The sequence below is a fragment of the Erpetoichthys calabaricus genome, chromosome 2 (assembly GCF_900747795.2).
Source record: "Erpetoichthys calabaricus chromosome 2, fErpCal1.3, whole genome shotgun sequence".
NCBI lineage: Eukaryota > Metazoa > Chordata > Cladistia > Polypteriformes > Polypteridae > Erpetoichthys > Erpetoichthys calabaricus.
Genome location: NC_041395.2, coordinates 47,539,094 through 47,559,073, shown reverse-complemented (window position 1 = coordinate 47,559,073; position 19,980 = coordinate 47,539,094). Strand labels below are relative to the sequence as shown.

Below are 19,980 nucleotides of genomic sequence, written 5' to 3'. Positions count from 1 at the left end.
CTTAACTTTCCTTTCAAAACATCTTTATGAAAATAGAGAAAATTTATGTACAGACAAACCAATGACAATTTAGATCTCAGACTGAATAGTGCCTCATCAGAGGCTATCAAACCAAGCCTTACAATATAGCCTACTACTAAAGAAAGTTTCAAAATCAGAAGATGCAATCTTAAACCATTTCAGAGGTGGCAGGGTGGTGGTTGTCCATTCTGAGTAGTCCTTGTTATGTCAAAGGTAATTGCACTCCCACTGCCAACCATGTGAGGTGTCTTTTGCAACAAGTAATAAAGGGGGAGTCGGTTGACAAATTTTCTTCCAGTGTCTTGTTTCTACTAGTACCAGTAAGCCCGCGATTTGCCAGCGAATTGGAAATCCAAGAATGGCAATCAGTTTCTGTTCCGTCCGATATCTGGATGGATGACATATCATGGAGGGTGGGTGCATCTGGGGAAATGTCATTTAATTACATAAGCATATCTGTAGTAAAGCGGTCTCGTTTTGTGGAGACGTGATTCCGTTGCCTTTGCTAACACCGACTGCTGGCAGAGTGGAGCACAGCAAGTTCAGTTTACAGGTTGTGGTGTTCGTGTGCCAGCCACTGAGTCTGGGAAGCCTCTCGCCGCTGCGCAAGTTCAGTTTACAGGTTGTGGTGTTCGTGTGCCAGCCACTGAGTCTGGGAAGCCACTGGGTTAGAGTCTGTGACTGTTGTGTGATCTATATTACTGTCACAGTGGATTAGAGCAAGTGTAGCTCACAGGTTGTGTTGTTTGGGCGGGACGCCGCTGCGTTTGACTCTGGACTCTGGGGCGGGCGCCAAACTGAATGACCGCAATGTGATCAACATTACTGACACAGTGGATTAGAGCAAGTCTAGTCTACAGGTGGCGGGCTTGTTGCAGTGCGGCAGAGTGCGTGACATCCGGTGTACAACCTTCTCGTTTCTGTGGCTGTGTCGTTAGCTATGGGCGGGCTCGCTGCAGTGCGTGTGCGCCTCGATGCACCCTGCGTCCATATCCGGTTTACACTCGTGTATTGTTTCTTTCCATCTGGTGGCGTTTCTGTGTTTTCTGTGGCTGGACTGTTAATAATGTACTACTGTAATACTGTAATGTGATTCCAATATGCTGTGTAGTGTGAACCTTTGGGGATTCCGTACTGTAATACTGTAATGTGATTCATATATGCTGTGTAGTGTGGACCTCAGGGGTTTCCGTACTGTAATACAGCCTTTGAATCCTCTCGTTTATTGTTTTGCTCTGTGGCGGGCTCGTGGCAGTGTGGCAGTGCGCGTGTGCCTCGATGCGCCCAGCACCCTGCGTCCATATCCGGTTTACAACCTTCGGTTAGTAATATGGATATTACAAACCCCTAATCAAGGTCTCTCCCAAGTGGAAATTTCATGGCAAACAGTTCTTTGTAGATGTGCTGTTCAAGCTGCTATACAGAAGCAAAAAATGGGCAAGGTTTAGGACTAGAAATGCAGTGTTGGCCACAGAAACTGAATGCAACAACAAGAAATGCATTTCCCTCATTTCCCTTCAAAACTGAAATCTGTCCAGCACTGCTACAGTTCAGAATTGGCCAAAATCACTGGCACCCTGGTACACTCGTCTAGGTTCTGTGAAGTCTTATTGGAAATGGTCCTCAAGGAAGAGTTAGGGATCGAAAAGCCAAGTGACAACTATGTGCAAAAAAAAAAAAAACTATACTGTAGAACAGGGGTGCCCAATACGTCGATTGCGATCGACCGGAAAGGTAGTGCAGGTAGATTGTGTTGCCTTAAAAATGCATTTTTTTTAAATGTTAGTCTATCATATATCCTCCCTATGGCATTTGCCACTTGATTAACATACAGGGTGGCCAGTCTGAGATCTCTTTTCTTGTAACACACTGGTCATCCTGCACACACGATCAAACATGCGAGCTACTACAAAACTCTGGCTTTCTAAGTGATCTAGTTAGCCTTCCAATTTTTATCGACTAAAGAAGGGATTTAAAAAAAAAAAAAAAAATTTGTTTTTGGTATGGGCTGGATGTGGAATTGGAAGATGATTTTTTTTTTTCTCACAATGTCACAATCGAAGTGCGTTTGTCTAATCTGTCAATCTATCATTGATAGTCCAAAGAAGGAAAATGTGGAAAGGCACTTTAGAACTGTTCATAAAAACTACAAAACTGACTTCCTTCTGAAAAGCGATCTGAGAGAGAGAAAGGAGAGGGAACTAAAATTGCAGTTAATCGGACAGCCGTCATTTTTCTCTCGGCTGTCCAATTAACTGCAAAGGCAAAAGCAAAGGCAGACGCACTGAAGCAAAAGGGGGCGTGAATGTTGCCATATGTGGTGTAATTTTGCTGTTCGTAGGAAAATTTTAAACTTGTAGCAGTGTATCGGCAGCAAAAAATATAGGAATAAATTTTATTAGTGTTTCAAAAAAACGTTAAGGGGGCGCAATTAAAACTGTTATGAAAACTCGGGTCACAAATACTTAAAGGTTGAGAAACACTGCATTTAGGGAAGATGTTAAGGGTGATTCACTCACATCAAAAATTGCAACACTGTTTCACCTAAAACTCCTTTACAGTGGAGGATGAGATTTTGACACTACAGGATGACATTCTTCTGAAGTATGGGGCTCATGGACAGTTTTGGAACTTACTCACAGAGGAAATGTGCTACCTCCTTTACTGCATTATTTGGCTCTACAGTACTTATTTATGCGAGTCAGCCTTTTCCCACATGAAGATTATTAAATCCAAATACTGTAGTGACCATAAATGAATTGTTATTATGCCATAAGGGTTATTCAGTTATGCAAGGTACAACAACATATATTTTATGTATAAAGTATACTCAATAAATATATAGCATTTTTAATGTAGGTAGATCATTTCGATCTGGTCATTTTAAAAGTAGCTCGCAAGCGGAAAAAGTGTGGGCACCCCTGCTGTAGAAAAATAGCAACAGGTTCTCTGGACTGAGGAGTCAAAATTTGAAATTTTTGGTTTCAACAGAAGGCAGTTAGTCTACCATAGGGCTGAAAAACTTAAACATCGATGAATGTCTGCAGATAACACTGCACAGTAGAGGTTCCCTGCAGGTTTGGGGCTTCTTTTCTTGTAAATAGTGTTGGGTTTTCTTTAAAATTGATGGTCCCCTCACTGCTGAGAGGTACAGGCAGATTCTTATGCAATAAAATCAAGGAGATGCTGCAGCATGAAACTGGGACCAATCAGACATGTCAGTAATACCAAATGTGCAGCCAAAATAATTAACTTGTGGCATCAAAGAGAGGAACATGGAGTCTTGTAATAGATGGTATTGCTCCCATAGAGACCAGACCTAAACATCATCTAGTCAGTCTGGAATTACTTTCAGAAGCAAGTAAAGCAGCCAGAGTCTGCAATAGGATTGTGGCAAGTTCTTGAAGAGGCTTGGATAAAAAGTTTTGCTAATAGCTTTAGAAACTGGATGGAAGTGTAGCTAAAAGAATTGAGAGAGATAGATAGATACTTTATTAATCCCAATGGGAAATTCACATTCTCCAGCAGCAGCATAATGATACAATAAATAATATTAAATTAAAGAATGATAATAATGCAGGTGAAAAACAGACAGTAACTTTGTATAATGTTAAATGTTAACGTTTACACCCCCGGGTGGAATTAAAGAGTCGCATAGTTTGGGGGAGGAACGATCTCCTCAATCTGTCAGTGGAGCAGGACAGTGACAGTGACAATTGCTGCTGGTTTTAAGGCAAAGGACTGTCAGACCAAAGAATAAATTTGTACATGTATGTGTGGTCTACAGTAAAAAGTTAACTATTAATATTCAAATTACTCACAAAGGGAAAATAATAACGTATTACAAAACAAATATTAATTGCAAATTTGCAATACGGACATTGGTCACTAGGCACTGCTATTGTTAGTAGCGGCACTACAGAGAAGCATTTTATAGGGTTAATGATAGTGCTGGGTGGTATACCGGTTCATACAGAAAACCATTTATTTTTGTTATTTTGGTTTAAATTGCCTAAACAATGTTCGGAACGTGGCACAGCAGGAAACTGTTTAAGGGGGGGACCTTTTTCACTGCTACACTGCTAAATAGATACAACGGAGTACATGCGTTAGTGGAAGTGTTGTGCGGGGGCTCTTTTTCACTGCTACACGGCTAAATAGGCATGCAACGGAGTACATGCAGTAGTGGAGGTATTGCGCAGTGAAAATGGACAGAGAACATTCTGAAACTGAAGCTGCTGTAACAGACGATAAAGTTGAACATGATGACATAGAAGAACTTTATAATGGATAATACTGCAAGCCAAGTTGTACTTGTTTTTTTTCCCCCAATACAGTGTAATGAAACCTGGGTGCTCTGGAATAGTGTGACGACATGTTGACTTTATTCTCGTAATTTGTCATTAAAGTAGAACATCGTAAACTAAACTTCATCGTAAAATGAATATTTAATTTACTAGTTTTTCTCAAACCCCGTCATAAGTTATGTAGCACATTAAATGCTTTGTGTTAAGTGTTCCCTAGCCATGTTAAATCGGTACATGCTTCTTAAACTGACTTCTTCTTGTACTGAGGAGGCGCCGGCATCAATCGGCGCACAGAATACAGTCACTTCATGGTATTCCTGCTCCCTGAACATTTAGAACGCTAAGATAAATACTTGATATAAGTTTTATGATGAAATGCATTAAAGAATCTATTAATCATGTGGGGGCACGGTGGCGTGGAGGTTGCACTGCTGCCTCGCAGCAAGGGGGTCTCGGGTGTATCCTGCCTTGAATTTGCATGTTTTTCTGGTGGGTTTACTCAGCGTGCTTCACTTTCCTTTCAAAGTCATGTGGGATATGTGGGGTTTTGTTATGCTATATTGACCCTGCTAGTGTATGCTTTGCACATATTCACCCTGCGATGTGCTGGCGTTCAGGATTTGCTCCTGCCTTGTACACAATGCTTATTGGGATGGGCGCAACCCTGAATGGATGGCATAATTAAACATGTATAACGAAGATTTTTTTTTAAAGTTCTGAACACTCAGTGCTCTAAGTTTTATAACAACTTTTAATTTCACAAAGACGTTTATCAAGGGAGCAGCACTACCGCGACACTACCACCGTGCATGTTTAATACCTTCTTTAATGCATTTCATCCTGATAATGATCAAGTATATACAGTATCTTAGCATTCTAAATTTTCAGAGAGCAGGAATATCATGAAGTGAATGTATTCTGTGCGGCGATCGCTGCCAGTGCTGCCTCTTAGTGCGGAGGAAGTCAGTTTAAGATGCGCGCAGTGATTAACAACTGGGTCAGGGAACACAACACAAAGCATTTAATGTGCTACATTAACTTATGACGGGGTTTGAGAAAATCTAGCAAATTAAACATTGATTTTAGGATGAAGTTTAGTTTACGACATTCTATTTTAATTATACAATAAACTATGAGAATAAAGTGGAAATGTCGACTTTAAACTTGACATTAGCATCAAGATTAAAGTGGAAATGTGGAGAATAAAGTCAACATGTCGACTCTATTCTCAACAGTTTTTTTTTTTTTTTCTTCCCTGTGTCTGTATTTTTTTTGTTCTTCACTGTGGCCCTAATATGATTCTGTTGGGCTATACCACAAATAGCATTATAAATGAAAGTTGCAGTTTTATTATTTATGTATATAGCTTAGCTTGAAGCAAGATCCATATTAATCCAATTTGCCTAAATGATGGTTCAGTTGGTAAAGATGTCATCACCAAGTTGCACTTGTTTTATTTTATTTGGTGAATACTGTGTAATGCACCTGGGCTTGAAGTACTGAAGTTGCACTATTTATTTTATTGTTATTTATTAGTTTAAATATTATGCACTTTAATGATGGTAAAGTTGTTTAAAAAGTCACTTTAACATGTCAGTGGACAGAGATTATTAACATTAACAAAGTGTAGTTGGTTTACAAAAAATATTTACTAATTATTCCTTTTCAAAGACATGTTCAGTGCAAATATATGAAAGTATGTTGTCAAAATTTTAGTTTGTTGTTTGCAAAATTAGTTCAATAAAAAGGTTCTATATTTTGACTGCATCTGTCATGCAATGTGATTCCTTCTCTTCATTAGTGCCACCCCCTTGAAAAGTATCACTTTATAGGGCCATGCAAACCTGTATTAATACTTGTGTGCACATTAAAATGTTTTTTTTTGTACAATGTACAAGTCTCATGACAGTGGAATAGGTTATTTTTAGCCAGTCTACTGCAGTAATTGCAGTGGAAAATGTGGTTAACATCCACTCATGCATGGGGAACAAAATACTGTTATTTTAACTGGTATAATTTTGAAAATACCGTGATACAGAATTTTGGTCATACCGCCCAGCACTAGTTAATGAAATTAAAAATTTAACAATTATAATCCTTGCTAATTTTAAATACTCTTAGTTAATAGTGCCTTATAACTGGAGAGACAAAGTTCTTAACTAGAACTATATCTTTCTCCTACTTATTTAAATTTGACAAAGAGATTACTGATTGACTTTCAAGTAAACACATGTATGAAAACAATTTAACACAAACAAGAACAGATGAACATAACTTGCAAGGCTTCGTTTGATGTACACTACAGAATTTCTAAGGAACTCTTTTGACCTTGAAACTAATACTTTAAACAGACATTGAGAATAGGCATGCATTTTTCTTTCCTACTACCCATAATGCTTCACTCTGCGGAAAGCAGCATCTAAGTCGGACCTCCTGACAATTTAACTCTGCTTTTCAGACAAAAATATTAACCTTTTGTTTAGAAGTGTGATAGACTTTAGTTTAGATAGCCATTTCAGTTAATACTTTTAAACATCAGTACGATGCACTTTAGAATTGCCAAGGGTTTCAGAATTAAAAACAAAAAAATCCCTTTTTTTTTCCATTTTGTGATTGTTTTCTAACTGTACTTTTATGGAGATTTTGTTGTACTAAGTGTTTTGAATAGCTAATGGCTCATGTTCACACTGTTAAAATAATACTAAATCCCTTGTAGGCATTCTTGTTTGTTTGTCAAGTAAAATGTTAATTTTAAAGAACACCTCTTATTTTTTTTTTTTTCTAATTTTCTTTTTTACTTAAACATTTAGCCAAGGAATATATAACCCCATTCATTAGACCTGTTATGCAAGCTCTTCTTCATATTGTACGGGAGACTGAAAATGATGACCTCACAAATGTTATTCAAAAAATGATATGTGAATATAGTGAAGAGGTCACTCCAATTGCTGTCGAAATGACTCAGCACCTGGTAAGTCTTCTTCTGAAATGATTCATTTACAGTTGTCATATTCAAGACTTATTAGTAAGATTGCTCCTGAGACAATCTTGAGTTCAGCATTGAAGTCATCCATTATGTAAAATATTTAATTGGACAAATTTCAGCAGCAAATGAAACTGCATTTCTTATTCTAGAACACAAGATAAAATCTACTTTTATAGTACCTTTTTTGTAGTTATAGCGATTCCAAGACATTTTACAGACCGTGCAGGTCTTTTTTTGAGTGTAGGTATTCCCCCCCCCCCCCCGACCCCCCTCACTTGGTGCCCTATATTTTCTGGAACTTGTGGTTTTACGGTCTAGTTATGTTCCCAAATTTGTAGTTTTAGATCTTATGTATAGGTTTGAAACTATAGAGATTACATTTGAATTCATTGTTGTATAGGGTTGTATTTTTCCAGTCCCACATTTATCCCATCCATTTTTCTTGGTTAACTATTACAAATCAGGCAGAATCTCATCTATTCTTTTATTGTGGTTAAGATTTAGTTCTTGATATGTGTAAGTGGCTCTATTTATCATAAGTTATTAAAGAAAAATCTAATGCCTAAGGGTATGGAACTTTTATAACTGCAATTCCATCCTCAGATGTAGTAGTTTATTTTTGTTTCTAACATTTCATAGCTAACTATGTGATGATCACTTAAGACCATTAAAAATGTTAAGTAATTTTTATTGCAATAAATCAGTCCAGATTATTTTGAGCTGTGCTGATATTAGATGATCCATATAGACTTTTTTTTTATCCTAGTATATGTTTCTGGTGTTTGTTTAAATGGAACTTTTTTTATACGTTTCTTTATTTCACCCTTTTATCTTAGCCAAAGTAAAGAATGTAGGGATCATTCTTAACTGTATATCATTCTTCCATTGCCGCTTACTTGTATAGTTAATACCTTAGTTTTACAGTTTTTGTCATTTGTGCCATTCTTGAAAGGCACAGAACAAACTCTGATCTTCCTTTTAAACTTGAAAGTGTGTGAAAGCAGGAGAAATGGACTGCGGTTGAGCAAAGAAGACTTGAATTGAATGAGCCTAATGCACATTTACAGTAGCTGAGCTGGAGGGAGAAATTAACTGGATTTTGCAGAGTTGATCCGATTGTCTTATGTGGATCTACAGTAACAGATGCATAGTCCATAATAAGTTTGTTCTCACTGAACCTGATGAAATTGCTGCAGTGTTTTTTCACATTAAGTACAGTGTTTTTTGGTTACTCACTAATGAACAGGCCCTGTTTTAATGCAGCGTAGTTCTTGTTTTCTTTAGATTATCCGTTTCTTTGCCTTGTGGTTAGCATTTTTATAAAATACTTTTCAAAAATATCTACATTGAAGTTTTATGATTAGATGAAGTAAATATTGTTTAAATACCCTGGAGTAAACATTTTAATTTGTCAAGTTTTTATCGGAAATCTGCAGTACGCCCTCTTATTATCTAATAGCTTTGAAACTTTTATCTTAAGCAACAATGTGGAAAAATCCACTAAATTCCACTGGCTATGTTGTGGCTCATCTTAGAAGTGCATTATTTACTACACTTTTTGACTTTTGAGCTGTAGTTATGAGAACTGTTTGGAAAAACTTTAAAATTTACACTTTACAACTGTGTGGTGTGTGTCTTTTTTGCATTGTTAGACAGTCAAAGGGAGAAACTTTGACTTGATGATGTCAAGTAACATTTATGTTAAATAAATGCTAGTGTAAATGTCTTTCATTAAACTACTAGGCTGGTTGAGAAAAGACGACTTGTTTGATAGTTTGAAGTTATTTCATCTAGTAGTGTTTAGCTTATCAGGAAATATTGTATCACTTTTGTCACTGGCTACAAGCTCATCTGTGTGCATGATAACTATTCATGCTTAGTGCTGCTTGTTTGTCTATGTCCTATAGACCGACAGCAGTGCACACACACTCATTGTAGCCAAACAGTAACCAGAGATCATAGTACTGGTCTAGTGAAGTCATAATGACATTTATGCACAGACCAGCCTCCAAACTCTCTGACATTGCTCACTTTTCCTTTATGCTTTATTCAGCTGACTTGCCTTACTTTTGTTTACTTTATAATTAAATAGTAGCATCTTCATTTATGATACATTTTTTTGCTAATATTTTTAATGTTGTTTTCATTTTTTTTTTTGTTTTTAATAACATAGAACATAACCTACATTCAACCTTGTAAACATTACTTCCATACCCGCAGGCTACTACATTTAACCAAGTAATCCAGACTGGACCAGATGAGGAAGGTGGTGAAGACAAGGCTGTGACAGCAATGGGCATCCTGAACACTATTGACACACTGCTCAGTGTGGTTGAGGACCATAAAGAGGTCAGTGTAGTAGTTTATCTTAGACTTGAAATTATGCTAATTTGCACCAGTGGTGTTTAGGGGTTGGCATGTCAAATGCATGCATTACCAATGAGCTGTGTGACAAATGCACAGAGGGAAATATGCACAGCTAGTAAACCTAACCCTAACATTTCAAACAACAACAACAACATTTATTTATATAGCACATTTTCATACAAAAAGTAGCTCAAAGTGCTTTACATAATGAAGAAAAGAAGAATAAAAGACAAATAAGAAATTAAAATAAGACAACATTAGTTAACATAGAAAGGAGTAAGGTCCGATGGCCAGGGTGGACAGAAAAAACAAAAAAAAACTCCAGAAGGCTGGAGAAAAAAATAAAATCTGTAGGGGTTCCAGGCCACGAGACCGCCCAGTCCCCTTTGGGCATTCTACCTAACATAAATGAAATAGTCCTCTTTGTAGTTAGGGTTCTCACGGAGTCACTTGATGCTGATGGTTATACAGACTTCTGGCTTTTAATCCATCCATCATTGTTGGAACATCATGGTGCTTTGGGTAGATGGTGGTGGCACAAGCCACTACCAATAGGACACCGGAAAAGAAAACAGAAGAGAGAGTAGGGGTTAGTACAAATTTTGAATGAATAGTTATTATAATGAATTGGATATACAGAGTGTCAGGATTAAATTACAGTGAAGTTATGAGAAGGCCATGTTAAAGTAATGTGTTTTCAGTAGTTTTTTAAAGTGCTCCACTGTATTAGCCTGGCGAATTCCTACTGGCAGGCTATTCCAGATTTTAGGTGCATAACAGCAGAAGGCCGCCTCACCACTTCTTTTAAGTTTTGCTCTTGGAATTCTAAGGAGACACTCAGTTGAGGATCTGAGGTTGCGATTTGGAATATAAGGTGTCAGACATTCCGATATATAAGACGGGGCGAGATTATTTAAAGCTTTATAAACCATAAGCAGAATTTTAAAGTCAATTCTGAATGACACAGGTAACCAGTGTAGTGACATCAAAACTGGAGAAATGTGTTCAAATGTGTCAAAGAATTAGTTTTTGTTGCAGTAATTTATTTTTTTTGCAATGCAGGCATCTGAACATACTTGCAGGAAGTACAGTGTATGGGGTATTGCTATGCTTATGAGCATGCCCATTTTTGTGACAGCTGAAACATTGCTTGGTTTCTAAAGTCAAGAGTATCAGAAGTGTATGGCAGTAGATGTTGTGATGGATTTTACAATAGTGTGGTTTTGGAAATGTGCACACAATTATGTTGCCCTGGGATAATGTTTTGTGTTACTGAGTTGAAGCTGAGTAATTAAGCAAAATGCAACACACACTACCTCTGATTACTTAAGTACACTGTATGGCCAAAAGTATTTGGACACCCATCCAAGTTACTGAGTTGGGGTTTTTCATGTGCATCCATTGTTAACAGTTGCATAAAATTAGATTCGTAGCCTTCCAATCTCCAATGACAGTCATTGGCAGTAGAATGAGTCGTACTGGATGAACCTGCATTTGACATATGCCAGGGGAATGATACCTTCAGGATTACAGTGTGCCTTCTGTACAGTTAGGTGAAGTTTCTCAGGGTTTTGGCTAGGCTCCTTATTTCTAGTGAAGTGTACTGTTAATGCTACAACATACAAAGACATTTTAGACAATTGTGCACTTTCAACAGTTTATGGCTTGTCCTTTTTAGTTCCAGCTTGACTATGGCCTATGCCCAAAGCCAGGTCCATAAAAGACGAGGAGAAACTTGAATGACATGCCAAGAACCCCGAACTCAACCCTGTCGAACATATTTGGGAAGATTTGGAATGCTGATTGCAAGCCAGGTCTTCTTATCCAACTTTGGTACTTGTCCTCACTAATTCTCATTTGGTTGAATGGACACAGATGCCCACAGAGACACTCCAAAATGTTAGAAATCAACCAGGCATTTACTAAGCTTTACTTCGCTTAATCCGCTTCCAGCTTCTGCTACAGCATAGTTCAAATAAAGAGAAAAAATAGACTTAAGAGAAATCGTCTGTTCTTTATCCAAAAGGGAAGTCGAAGCCCAAATATCAATTGACACAACCGGAACATGTCTGCTTGGACGGTGTAGAGGTAACAACTGCTGCCTCATAATCGAGTGGTTATTTTGACTATGTTAGCAATTTACACAAGACTCTAAGTAGGGTATTTCTTCTTGTAGTGTTTTGTTGAACTGTGAGATGCTTTAAGCTTAGACTTCTCTTTGAATTGCTATGGCCACTCCTAGCTACCTTCCCTTTGAGGTTGTTCACAGATGTCATCCTGGTGACAACGCTTTTTAATGATGCTGCCAAATCACTTGAATTGTTGCGCATTATGTCTTGGTCTTTGTTTGAACCATCTACGTGCATTTATGTACTTATCTCTCTTAAGGTGCATATTTTGGTTGAATAGTTTTGGTCCCCAAAATGCGAGCTGTTTACTCTTATACCAGCCCTAAACTATTTGTGATGATTCCAATTTTTTTTGTGTTCTTAAAAAAATGATGGGTATAAATGATTGCCTTTTCCCAAATAATGGGAAATCGAAATTAATTATTTACAAAAATCCTTTGTGATGGTTCACCCATCCTGCCATTTATAAAGATGCTGCTTTGACCTCTAACCACATTTCTGTACTGGCAAATAAACATGAATCCTAATCTAATAACTGTCTATCTTCTGTAATCCATTTTATCTCCATTTTGCAAATCCTCCATGTTGGTAGTAATGTTTTATTAGAGGGCTGCACCCACTGCATGTTCCTTAAGGTCTCTTCTGCAGTTTTGCTCACTTTTCCTAATAGTGTGTTCGTTAATTAAGCTTGTTAAATTTTTTAAATCGTCATCCTATAAAATTTAGTTTTTGATAGGAATAAAGGTTGGATTTATTACCAGTAAATATTTCCCCAAAACTGGTTCTTTGATAAACCTCCTACTAGGACTTAATGGTATAAAGTAAATATGCCTATACAGTAATCCCTCCTCCACCGCAGGGGTTGCGTTCTAGAGCCACCCGCGAAATAAGAAAATCTGCGAAGTAGAAACCATATGTTTATATGGTTATTTTTATATTGTCATGCTTGGGTCACAGATTTGCGCAGAAACACAGGAGGTTGTAGAGAGACAGGAACGTTATTCAAACACTGCAAACAAACATTTGTCTCTTTTTCAAAAGTTTAAACTGTGCTCCATGACAAGACAGAGATGACAGTTCCGTCTCACAATTAAAAGAATGCAAACATATCTTCCTCTTCAAAGGAGTGCGCGTCAGGAGCACAGACTGTCAGAAAGACAGAGGAAAGCAAACAAATCAATAGGGCTGTTTGGCTTTTAAGTATGCGAAGCACCGCCGGTACAAAGCTGTTGAAGGCGGCAGCTCACAACCCCTCAGTCAGGAGCAGGGAGAGAGAGAGAGAGACAGACAGAGAAAAACAAACAGTCAAAAATCAATACGTGCCCTTCGAGCTTTTAAGTATGCGAAGCACCGTGCAGCATGTCGCTTCAGGAAGCAGCTGCACAGAAGATAGCAACGTGAAGATAATCTTTCAGCATTTTTAGACGAGCGTCCGTATCGTCTAGGTGTGCGAACAGCCCCCCTGCTCACACCCCCTACGTCAGGATCAGAGAAAGTCAACGCAAGAGAGAGAGAGAAAAGTAAGTTGGGTAGCTTCTCAGCCATCTGCCAATAGCGTCCCTTGTATGAAATCAACTGGGCAAACCAACTGAGGAAGCATGTACCAGAAATTAAAAGATCCATTGTCCTCAGAAATCCGCGAACCAACAAAAAATCCTCGATATATATTTAAATATGCTTACATATAAAATCCGCGATAAGGCGAAGTGCGATATAGCGAGGGATCACTGTATTCAAATTAATTTTTCACCAAATTAATTTGTCATGTCAGTATATGCAGTACAAGCTCTCGACTACAGTAAACCGCCTTAAGCTCTCATAAAGAAAAAAAAAAAGAAAACCCAAAAAGAAAATTTGTAGCATTTAGTCACATGCCTCCTTCTCGCCCAGTCCTCTTTCATTCAAAACAAAAGTAGCATGCCAAGCATGAGACAACACAGGCCCTTATGTGGAACAGTATTCGGTTGAATAATCAATGTACATTGTGTGGTATCTTAAAATGTTAAGTAAATGTGAACATTGTACTTCTTGAAATTATTTGAAAGTTGTTGAAATGTATGCGACTTTAAAAGTTCTGAATGTTTAAACAAATCTCTCGGCATATTTTTTTTATTACATTTGAATATCTGGCTGCCAGGACAACTAAACATTTGAAAGTGGAATTTTTGAACTAGGGTTGTGCATTTTTTTAGTAGTTAATTTTCATTCGTATTTCAGGTGTGTCACATTATTCATTTGAGGTTTATTTTCTATCATTTGTATACTCTGTTCTTTTCTATCAGTTGGCTCAATGAAATCACCAGATAATCTAGTCTTGCATGCATGCACTTTAATAACTTGGTTTTTCACAGAAACCTGGTTTCTAAAATTCCATGTTAAACTTTATTCCTAATCTATGAGAAAGCTGTTTAACGGACATAGACTTCTTTATGAATACCCTGATTATTTTGGCCATATGAAGTCTTAACCTGGTTACAGTTAAGGATTTTGTAGCCTAGGAATGCCTATTGTACTCTGTTGGCCTGAACATGTGTTAGCTTCATGCATTTTTCTAGTATCCACAGGTAGCATACACAAGATTCATTTCCAGAGAAAATAGCTGGGGTGATCACATTATCATTCTTCTGGTTGAAATAATCTCTCTATTTCAGAAATTAAGTTTATGTTAATGAGCAGAATATAAAGCTAAGCTCGGCAGTACAATCTTGAGAGCAGGAGGGTAATGCATAAAAATTCTTTGTTACCCGTTACTGAATTGAAATACATAACACAATACTTCATTAAAGTGAAAATAAATGTATCATTATCAAAGCAGAAGTGGGTGTAATGCAGGAAGCATATGTATCGGGTAACTGCTGCTTTGCAGAGCTCAGTTATATAACCAAGTAGAAGATTGTACTGCTTGCAGTCTGGTAAAAGAAAACATACAAGTGTCAGTTTGGTTTTCTTCCTGCTATTTGCTTATAGATAGATATTCACAGTGGCCTTTGATGACATTTTATTTTTCTTGAGCATTTTAATGACATCTGAGCTTCTAGCCAAAGGAGATCCTCCAGAAGATTGATTACACGTGTAAATGAGTATTTTTAAGAAACCAGATTTCTGCTTTATCTGGGTTACTTAACTGACCTTATCCTGGTTATATGTCTGCATGTTAACATGCTCATTGATTCATTAAACCACCTGGCCTCATGATGCTTTTTTGAAACAGACAGAACATGAAGAAAAGGTCATTTATAGTGTGTTTGTCTCCAATTTTAAATATGAAATATCAAACATTAGTGTAGTGCATAAGATAGGTTTTAATGTTTTATACCTTAACCTTTTTTTGCCCACTCCACATTGCTTAATTGTAATGCGCAAAGCATTATTGAGTGTTAAACACCCACATTAAAAAACCTAGAGATACAGGTTGCGTTTTTCCCCATCCCTCCTCTAAGACTTATTCATTTTGATGCCAGTATTATCTTCCTCCCTTGTTTATATCATCTTTTTTATTTTCTTTCCTCCAGATCACACAACAACTAGAAGGAATTTGTTTACAGGTCATAGGTACGGTTTTGCAGCAGCATGTTTTAGGTAGGTTATTTTTCTGTTTTAAAACTGATCTATGTAGTTTTATGCAAGCTTGTTTCTAATAAGCACTTGTCTTCCAGAATTCTATGAGGAGATCCTGTCCTTGGCACACAGCTTAACCTGTCAACAAGTATCCCCACAGATGTGGCAGCTGTTACCACTTGTCTTTGAGGTTTTCCAGCAAGATGGTTTTGATTACTTCACAGGTGGGCACATTGAAGTATAATTTAAATGATTTGGTTAAGCCAGTTTAGTTTTTTTGTTTGTTGTTCAAAATTATACAGTATTTTAATCTTCTAATTGGGTGGATATGAATTTCAAATTTATTAGACTCTTTACCTAAACTGTTTAACAAATGCTTACTTAGAAACTATTTTCTGTCTTTCTAATTTTACAATACATTTTTCTATGGTTAAATCTCTTGTGTAAATGTTGAGTGCTATAAATATCATGCTTTGTAGATGTAAATTTGTAGCATGTATTTTTTTTTAATAAATAAAAAGATAAGTGGTAGCTTACATTTTGTTTTATTCTCCATTCTTAAGATATGATGCCTCTTCTGCATAACTATGTAACGGTTGATACAGATACTCTTCTTTCTGATACCAAATATCTAGAAATGATTTACAGCATGTGTAAAAAGGTAAGCTAATTATTTTAGTAGCGGTAATAACTTAAAATGTAAATATGTTCACAGTTGAGGCATTTTTTTTCCTAGTAGTTTTACAATTATCCAAGTTGACAAGTTTTCTGGAACCAGATACTAATTCCCTTTGTTCATTTTTTTAATTTAATGTCAGCTTCTTGTCCAGCGTTTTAGTGACTGGAGTGACTCTGTCCTTGGATATTTGCTTTTGGATAGTTCTGATCCTTATTTCTACCAGTACATTTACTAGAATACAGACTTTGCTGTTAAGTTTGACTTTATGTCCCTCATCTTTGTATAACTCAGTATAGCTGCATTAAGAACTAGGAGCATGCTACTTGTGTGTGTGTGTGTGTGTATATATATATATATATATATATATATATATATATATTATAAAATATAAAATTCTTGTCTCACTGCTACTGTTTGCCCTCCATCCAACCTTGCCCTTTTTCTGTTTAATGTGAATGATAACTATTATTGGCCCACTGGCATGCCTTTTTTGGTCTTTCCAAAGCTTCTGTCAATGCACATATCAGCTGTGCTCTCTTTTCTCATCATGCCCATTTAAGTTATCTACATGGCTCAGTGACAAGTATTTTTTTTCTTTTTTCTTTAAGCACCAGAAAAATTCTTAATTACCAAATTCCCTTAGTTTTTTCTGCTTAGTATGGCCTAACTTCACTTTTATCCATTACTTTCACTCATTTTGTTCTGCTTTCATGCTACCTAAATTAATCCAGCATGTGACACTTGACTGTCATTCAGAACTTGCTAATAGTTAATTGGTTAAGCATGTGGCAATATTGACTGAAATGTTTGCCACTTGACATTTATGTGGTGCATCTTTTTAACAATTAAGTCACTGCTGGTTTGAAAATGTATATGTGTAGAGCAGTTACTATTAAAAATACTTGCATAATAACAAATGTACATCCCAGTGTGCAAGTTTGGACATCCCTGGCCAAATTGCATATTTTGAATTTGAAGTAAAAAAAAAAAACAAAACACTGGGACTTTTATGAAAATGTAAATGTATAGTTGTGTGATTTATTTAAACTGAAGCAAAAAAAGTAAAGGATTGTCAGATGGTAATTATAGAGCCTATTGTATTCTTAGGCTCTTCAAACATTATGCAATGCTTAACAATCCTGAGATCTAAGCAACTGAGGATCTGAATATTGATGTCTTAAAAAACAGGGGAAGCCTATAAAAAGGGAGAAGAGTGCTTCTTGGTAGCAATTTCCACAGTCTTAAAAACGTAATTAAGAAACGGCCGTTATAGGGGAACTGTGAAGGTCAAAACAAGATCTTCAAGACCAAGAAAACTAACAGCAGCTTATGTACTGTGCAGGAAGGCAAAGCAAAACCCCCATATAACTGCAAGGGGCCTGCAGGCAGGTTTAGTTAAGAAAGGAGTAGTGGTGCACTACTCTACTGTGTGGGATTACTTACATGGACATCGCATTCATGGAAGATTCATCAGCTACAAAACCTACCTGTGTTCTTATTGCAACAAAAAATTAAGAGTACAAAGAATCTTCACTGTTCTTCACCTACATATAGCTAATTTCTCAATACCAAAATGTGATGAGAAAAGAACAGGACAATGCTTTTCAGTGAATAAAAGTAATTAGTAGTAATCAGTTTTAATAATTTTTTTGGTAGACTTTCTCAGCCCCCCCATCCCCCACCCCCAATCCCACTGCATGGTTGTTTTCAAATTCTAATTTGGGATCCTGACGTGGTTCGTCGTGTGGTGGGTGCTGCTACACGCTGTATCAGTGCATGCTCCCCAACCACCTCCTCCACTGTATACTGTGGCAGTACTATCTTTATGCTTTGATGTTAATGGAGAGTCGATTTTTAGCTTTGAATAAATCACCTTTGTAACATTACCAAATTCTGCCTTAATACAGAATTCTATTGCAATCTCTTTTATACCGGCACCACCATGTGCTGTATATAGCATGTTCTGCAATAAGCAGCTCAAGTGAACTAACAGTAGCCACTGGTTTGTGTGTTTTAATAACAATCCTTCATTGTATGCAGAAAAGTACTTGGTTCTGAGGTCTAGGTAACAGCTGGTTAAGAAATAAATCAGCTCTGTATAAAATGTATATGTATTTATAAGGGATGAGAAGTTAATCTGTAATATCACTCTGTTTTGATGCATTTCGTTTTTATTTTGTAATGTGATGTATATTTTTAGCTAAATTGTTTGGTTTAATTTTTTTAGTTTTCTAAATATCCATCCATCCATTGTCTCCCGCTTATCCGAGGTCGGGTCGCGGGGGCAGCAGCTTGAGCAGAGATGCCCAGACTTCCCTCTCCCCGGCCACTTCTTCTAGCTCTTCCGGGAGAATCCCAAGGCGTTCCCAGGCCAGTCGAGAGACATAGTCCCTCCAGCGTGTCCTGGGTCTTCCCCGGGGCCTCCTCCCGGTTGGACGTGCCCGGAACACCTCACCAGGGAGGCGTCCAGGAGGCATCCTGATCAGATGCCCGAGCCACCTCATCTGACTCCTCTCGATGCGGAGGAGCAGCGGCTCTACTCTGAGCCCCTCCCGGATGACTGAGCTTCTCACCCTATCTTTAAGGGAAAGCCCAGACACCCTGCGGAGGAAACTCATTTCAGCCGCTTGTATTCGCGATCTCGTTCTTTCGGTCACTACCCACAGCTCATGACCATAGGTGAGGGTAGGAACATAGATCGACTGGTAAATTGAGAGCTTCGCCTTGCGGCTCAGCTCCTTTTTCACCACGACAGACCGATGCAATGCCCGCATTACTGCGGATGCCGCACCGATCCGCCTGTCGATCTCACGCTCCATTCTTCCCTCACTCGTGAACAAGACCCCGAGATACTTGAACTCCTCCACTTGGGGCAGGATCTCGCTACCAACCCTGAGAGGGCACTCCACCCTTTTCCGGCTGAGGACCATGGTCTCGGATTTGGAGGTGCTGATTCTCATCCCAGCCGCTTCACACTCGGCTGCGAACCGATCCAGAGAGAGCTGAAGATCACGGCCTGATGAAGCAAACAGGACAACATCATCTGCAAAAAGCAGTGACCCAATCCTGAGCCCACCAAACCGGACCCCCTCAACACCCTGGCTGCGCCTAGAAATTCTGTCCATAAAAGTTATGGAAAAAAAAAAAAAAAAAAGTTATTTTTCTAAATAGGATAAAGTAAATTTTCTGGCAGATGTGAAAAAAATCTAATGTTCTTACAAATTTATTGAAGGTTTTAACAGGTGATGCAGGCGAAGATGCCGAGTGTCATGCAGCTAAATTGTTAGAAATTATAATTCTGCAGTGCAAAGGGCGAGGCATTGATCAGGTCAGTCTGTTTATTCTCCTGTATGAAATATGATTTTAAAAATCAGTCTTTCAGAGGTAATGGAGCCTTTTTTTATTTATTTTTTTTTAATTTAAATCTCAAAGGTGGTTCCTCTGTTTGTTGAGGCTGCTCTTGAAAGGCTGATCAGAGAAGTGAAGACAAGTGAATTAAGAACAATGTGCCTGCAGGTAGCAATTGCTGCTCTATATTATAGTCCTCCTCTTCTCCTCAACACATTGGAGAATTTGCGCTTTCCTAACAACACCGAACCAATCACCAATCATTTCATCAGCCAATGGCTTAATGATGTTGACTGTTTTCTTGGGTAAGTGTCCAGCATCTCCAGAGCTGCTTTACGGTGTGTAGCTTATATTTAACAACATGCAAAGTTGCTTCCTGTTTTAAAAGGATTTTTCAAGTTTAAGTTTGTTTGCTTGTGAAGAAATAAACATTCTTTTGTCAGGAAAATAAAAAAAAATTTATGGTAAAAATGTTTTTACTTCATTTTTGTGGTCCTATGTAAGCGTCCAATGAGGAAGGCATGTTTTCTTAAGTTGAAACTTTTCTGTCTCAAAGTGAATTAAAGTTTTAAGGCTTTTGATTTC

The 19,980-nt window shown here is 37.7% G+C and overlaps 1 protein-coding gene and 1 non-coding gene across 3 annotated transcripts in view; both read left to right on the top strand.

Annotated features, from left to right (window-relative positions):
* Positions 1–19,980, top strand: part of ipo7 (importin 7) — a 92,715-nt gene that overhangs the window by 67,831 nt on the left and 4,904 nt on the right. For both annotated transcript variants that reach the window (XM_051922352.1, XM_028793748.2), the window contains exons 15-21: positions 7,139–7,299; positions 9,535–9,663; positions 15,323–15,389; positions 15,467–15,592; positions 15,932–16,029; positions 19,280–19,375; positions 19,480–19,700. In XM_051922352.1, coding sequence (XP_051778312.1) covers positions 7,139–7,299; positions 9,535–9,663; positions 15,323–15,389; positions 15,467–15,592; positions 15,932–16,029; positions 19,280–19,375; positions 19,480–19,700 — 898 coding nt within the window. The remainder of the gene's footprint in view (positions 1–7,138; positions 7,300–9,534; positions 9,664–15,322; positions 15,390–15,466; positions 15,593–15,931; positions 16,030–19,279; positions 19,376–19,479; positions 19,701–19,980) is intronic.
* LOC114647466 (small nucleolar RNA SNORA23) lies at positions 9,160–9,340 on the top strand. Its single transcript, XR_003715528.1, has one exon. It is a non-coding gene; the product is annotated as a small nucleolar RNA SNORA23 (small nucleolar RNA).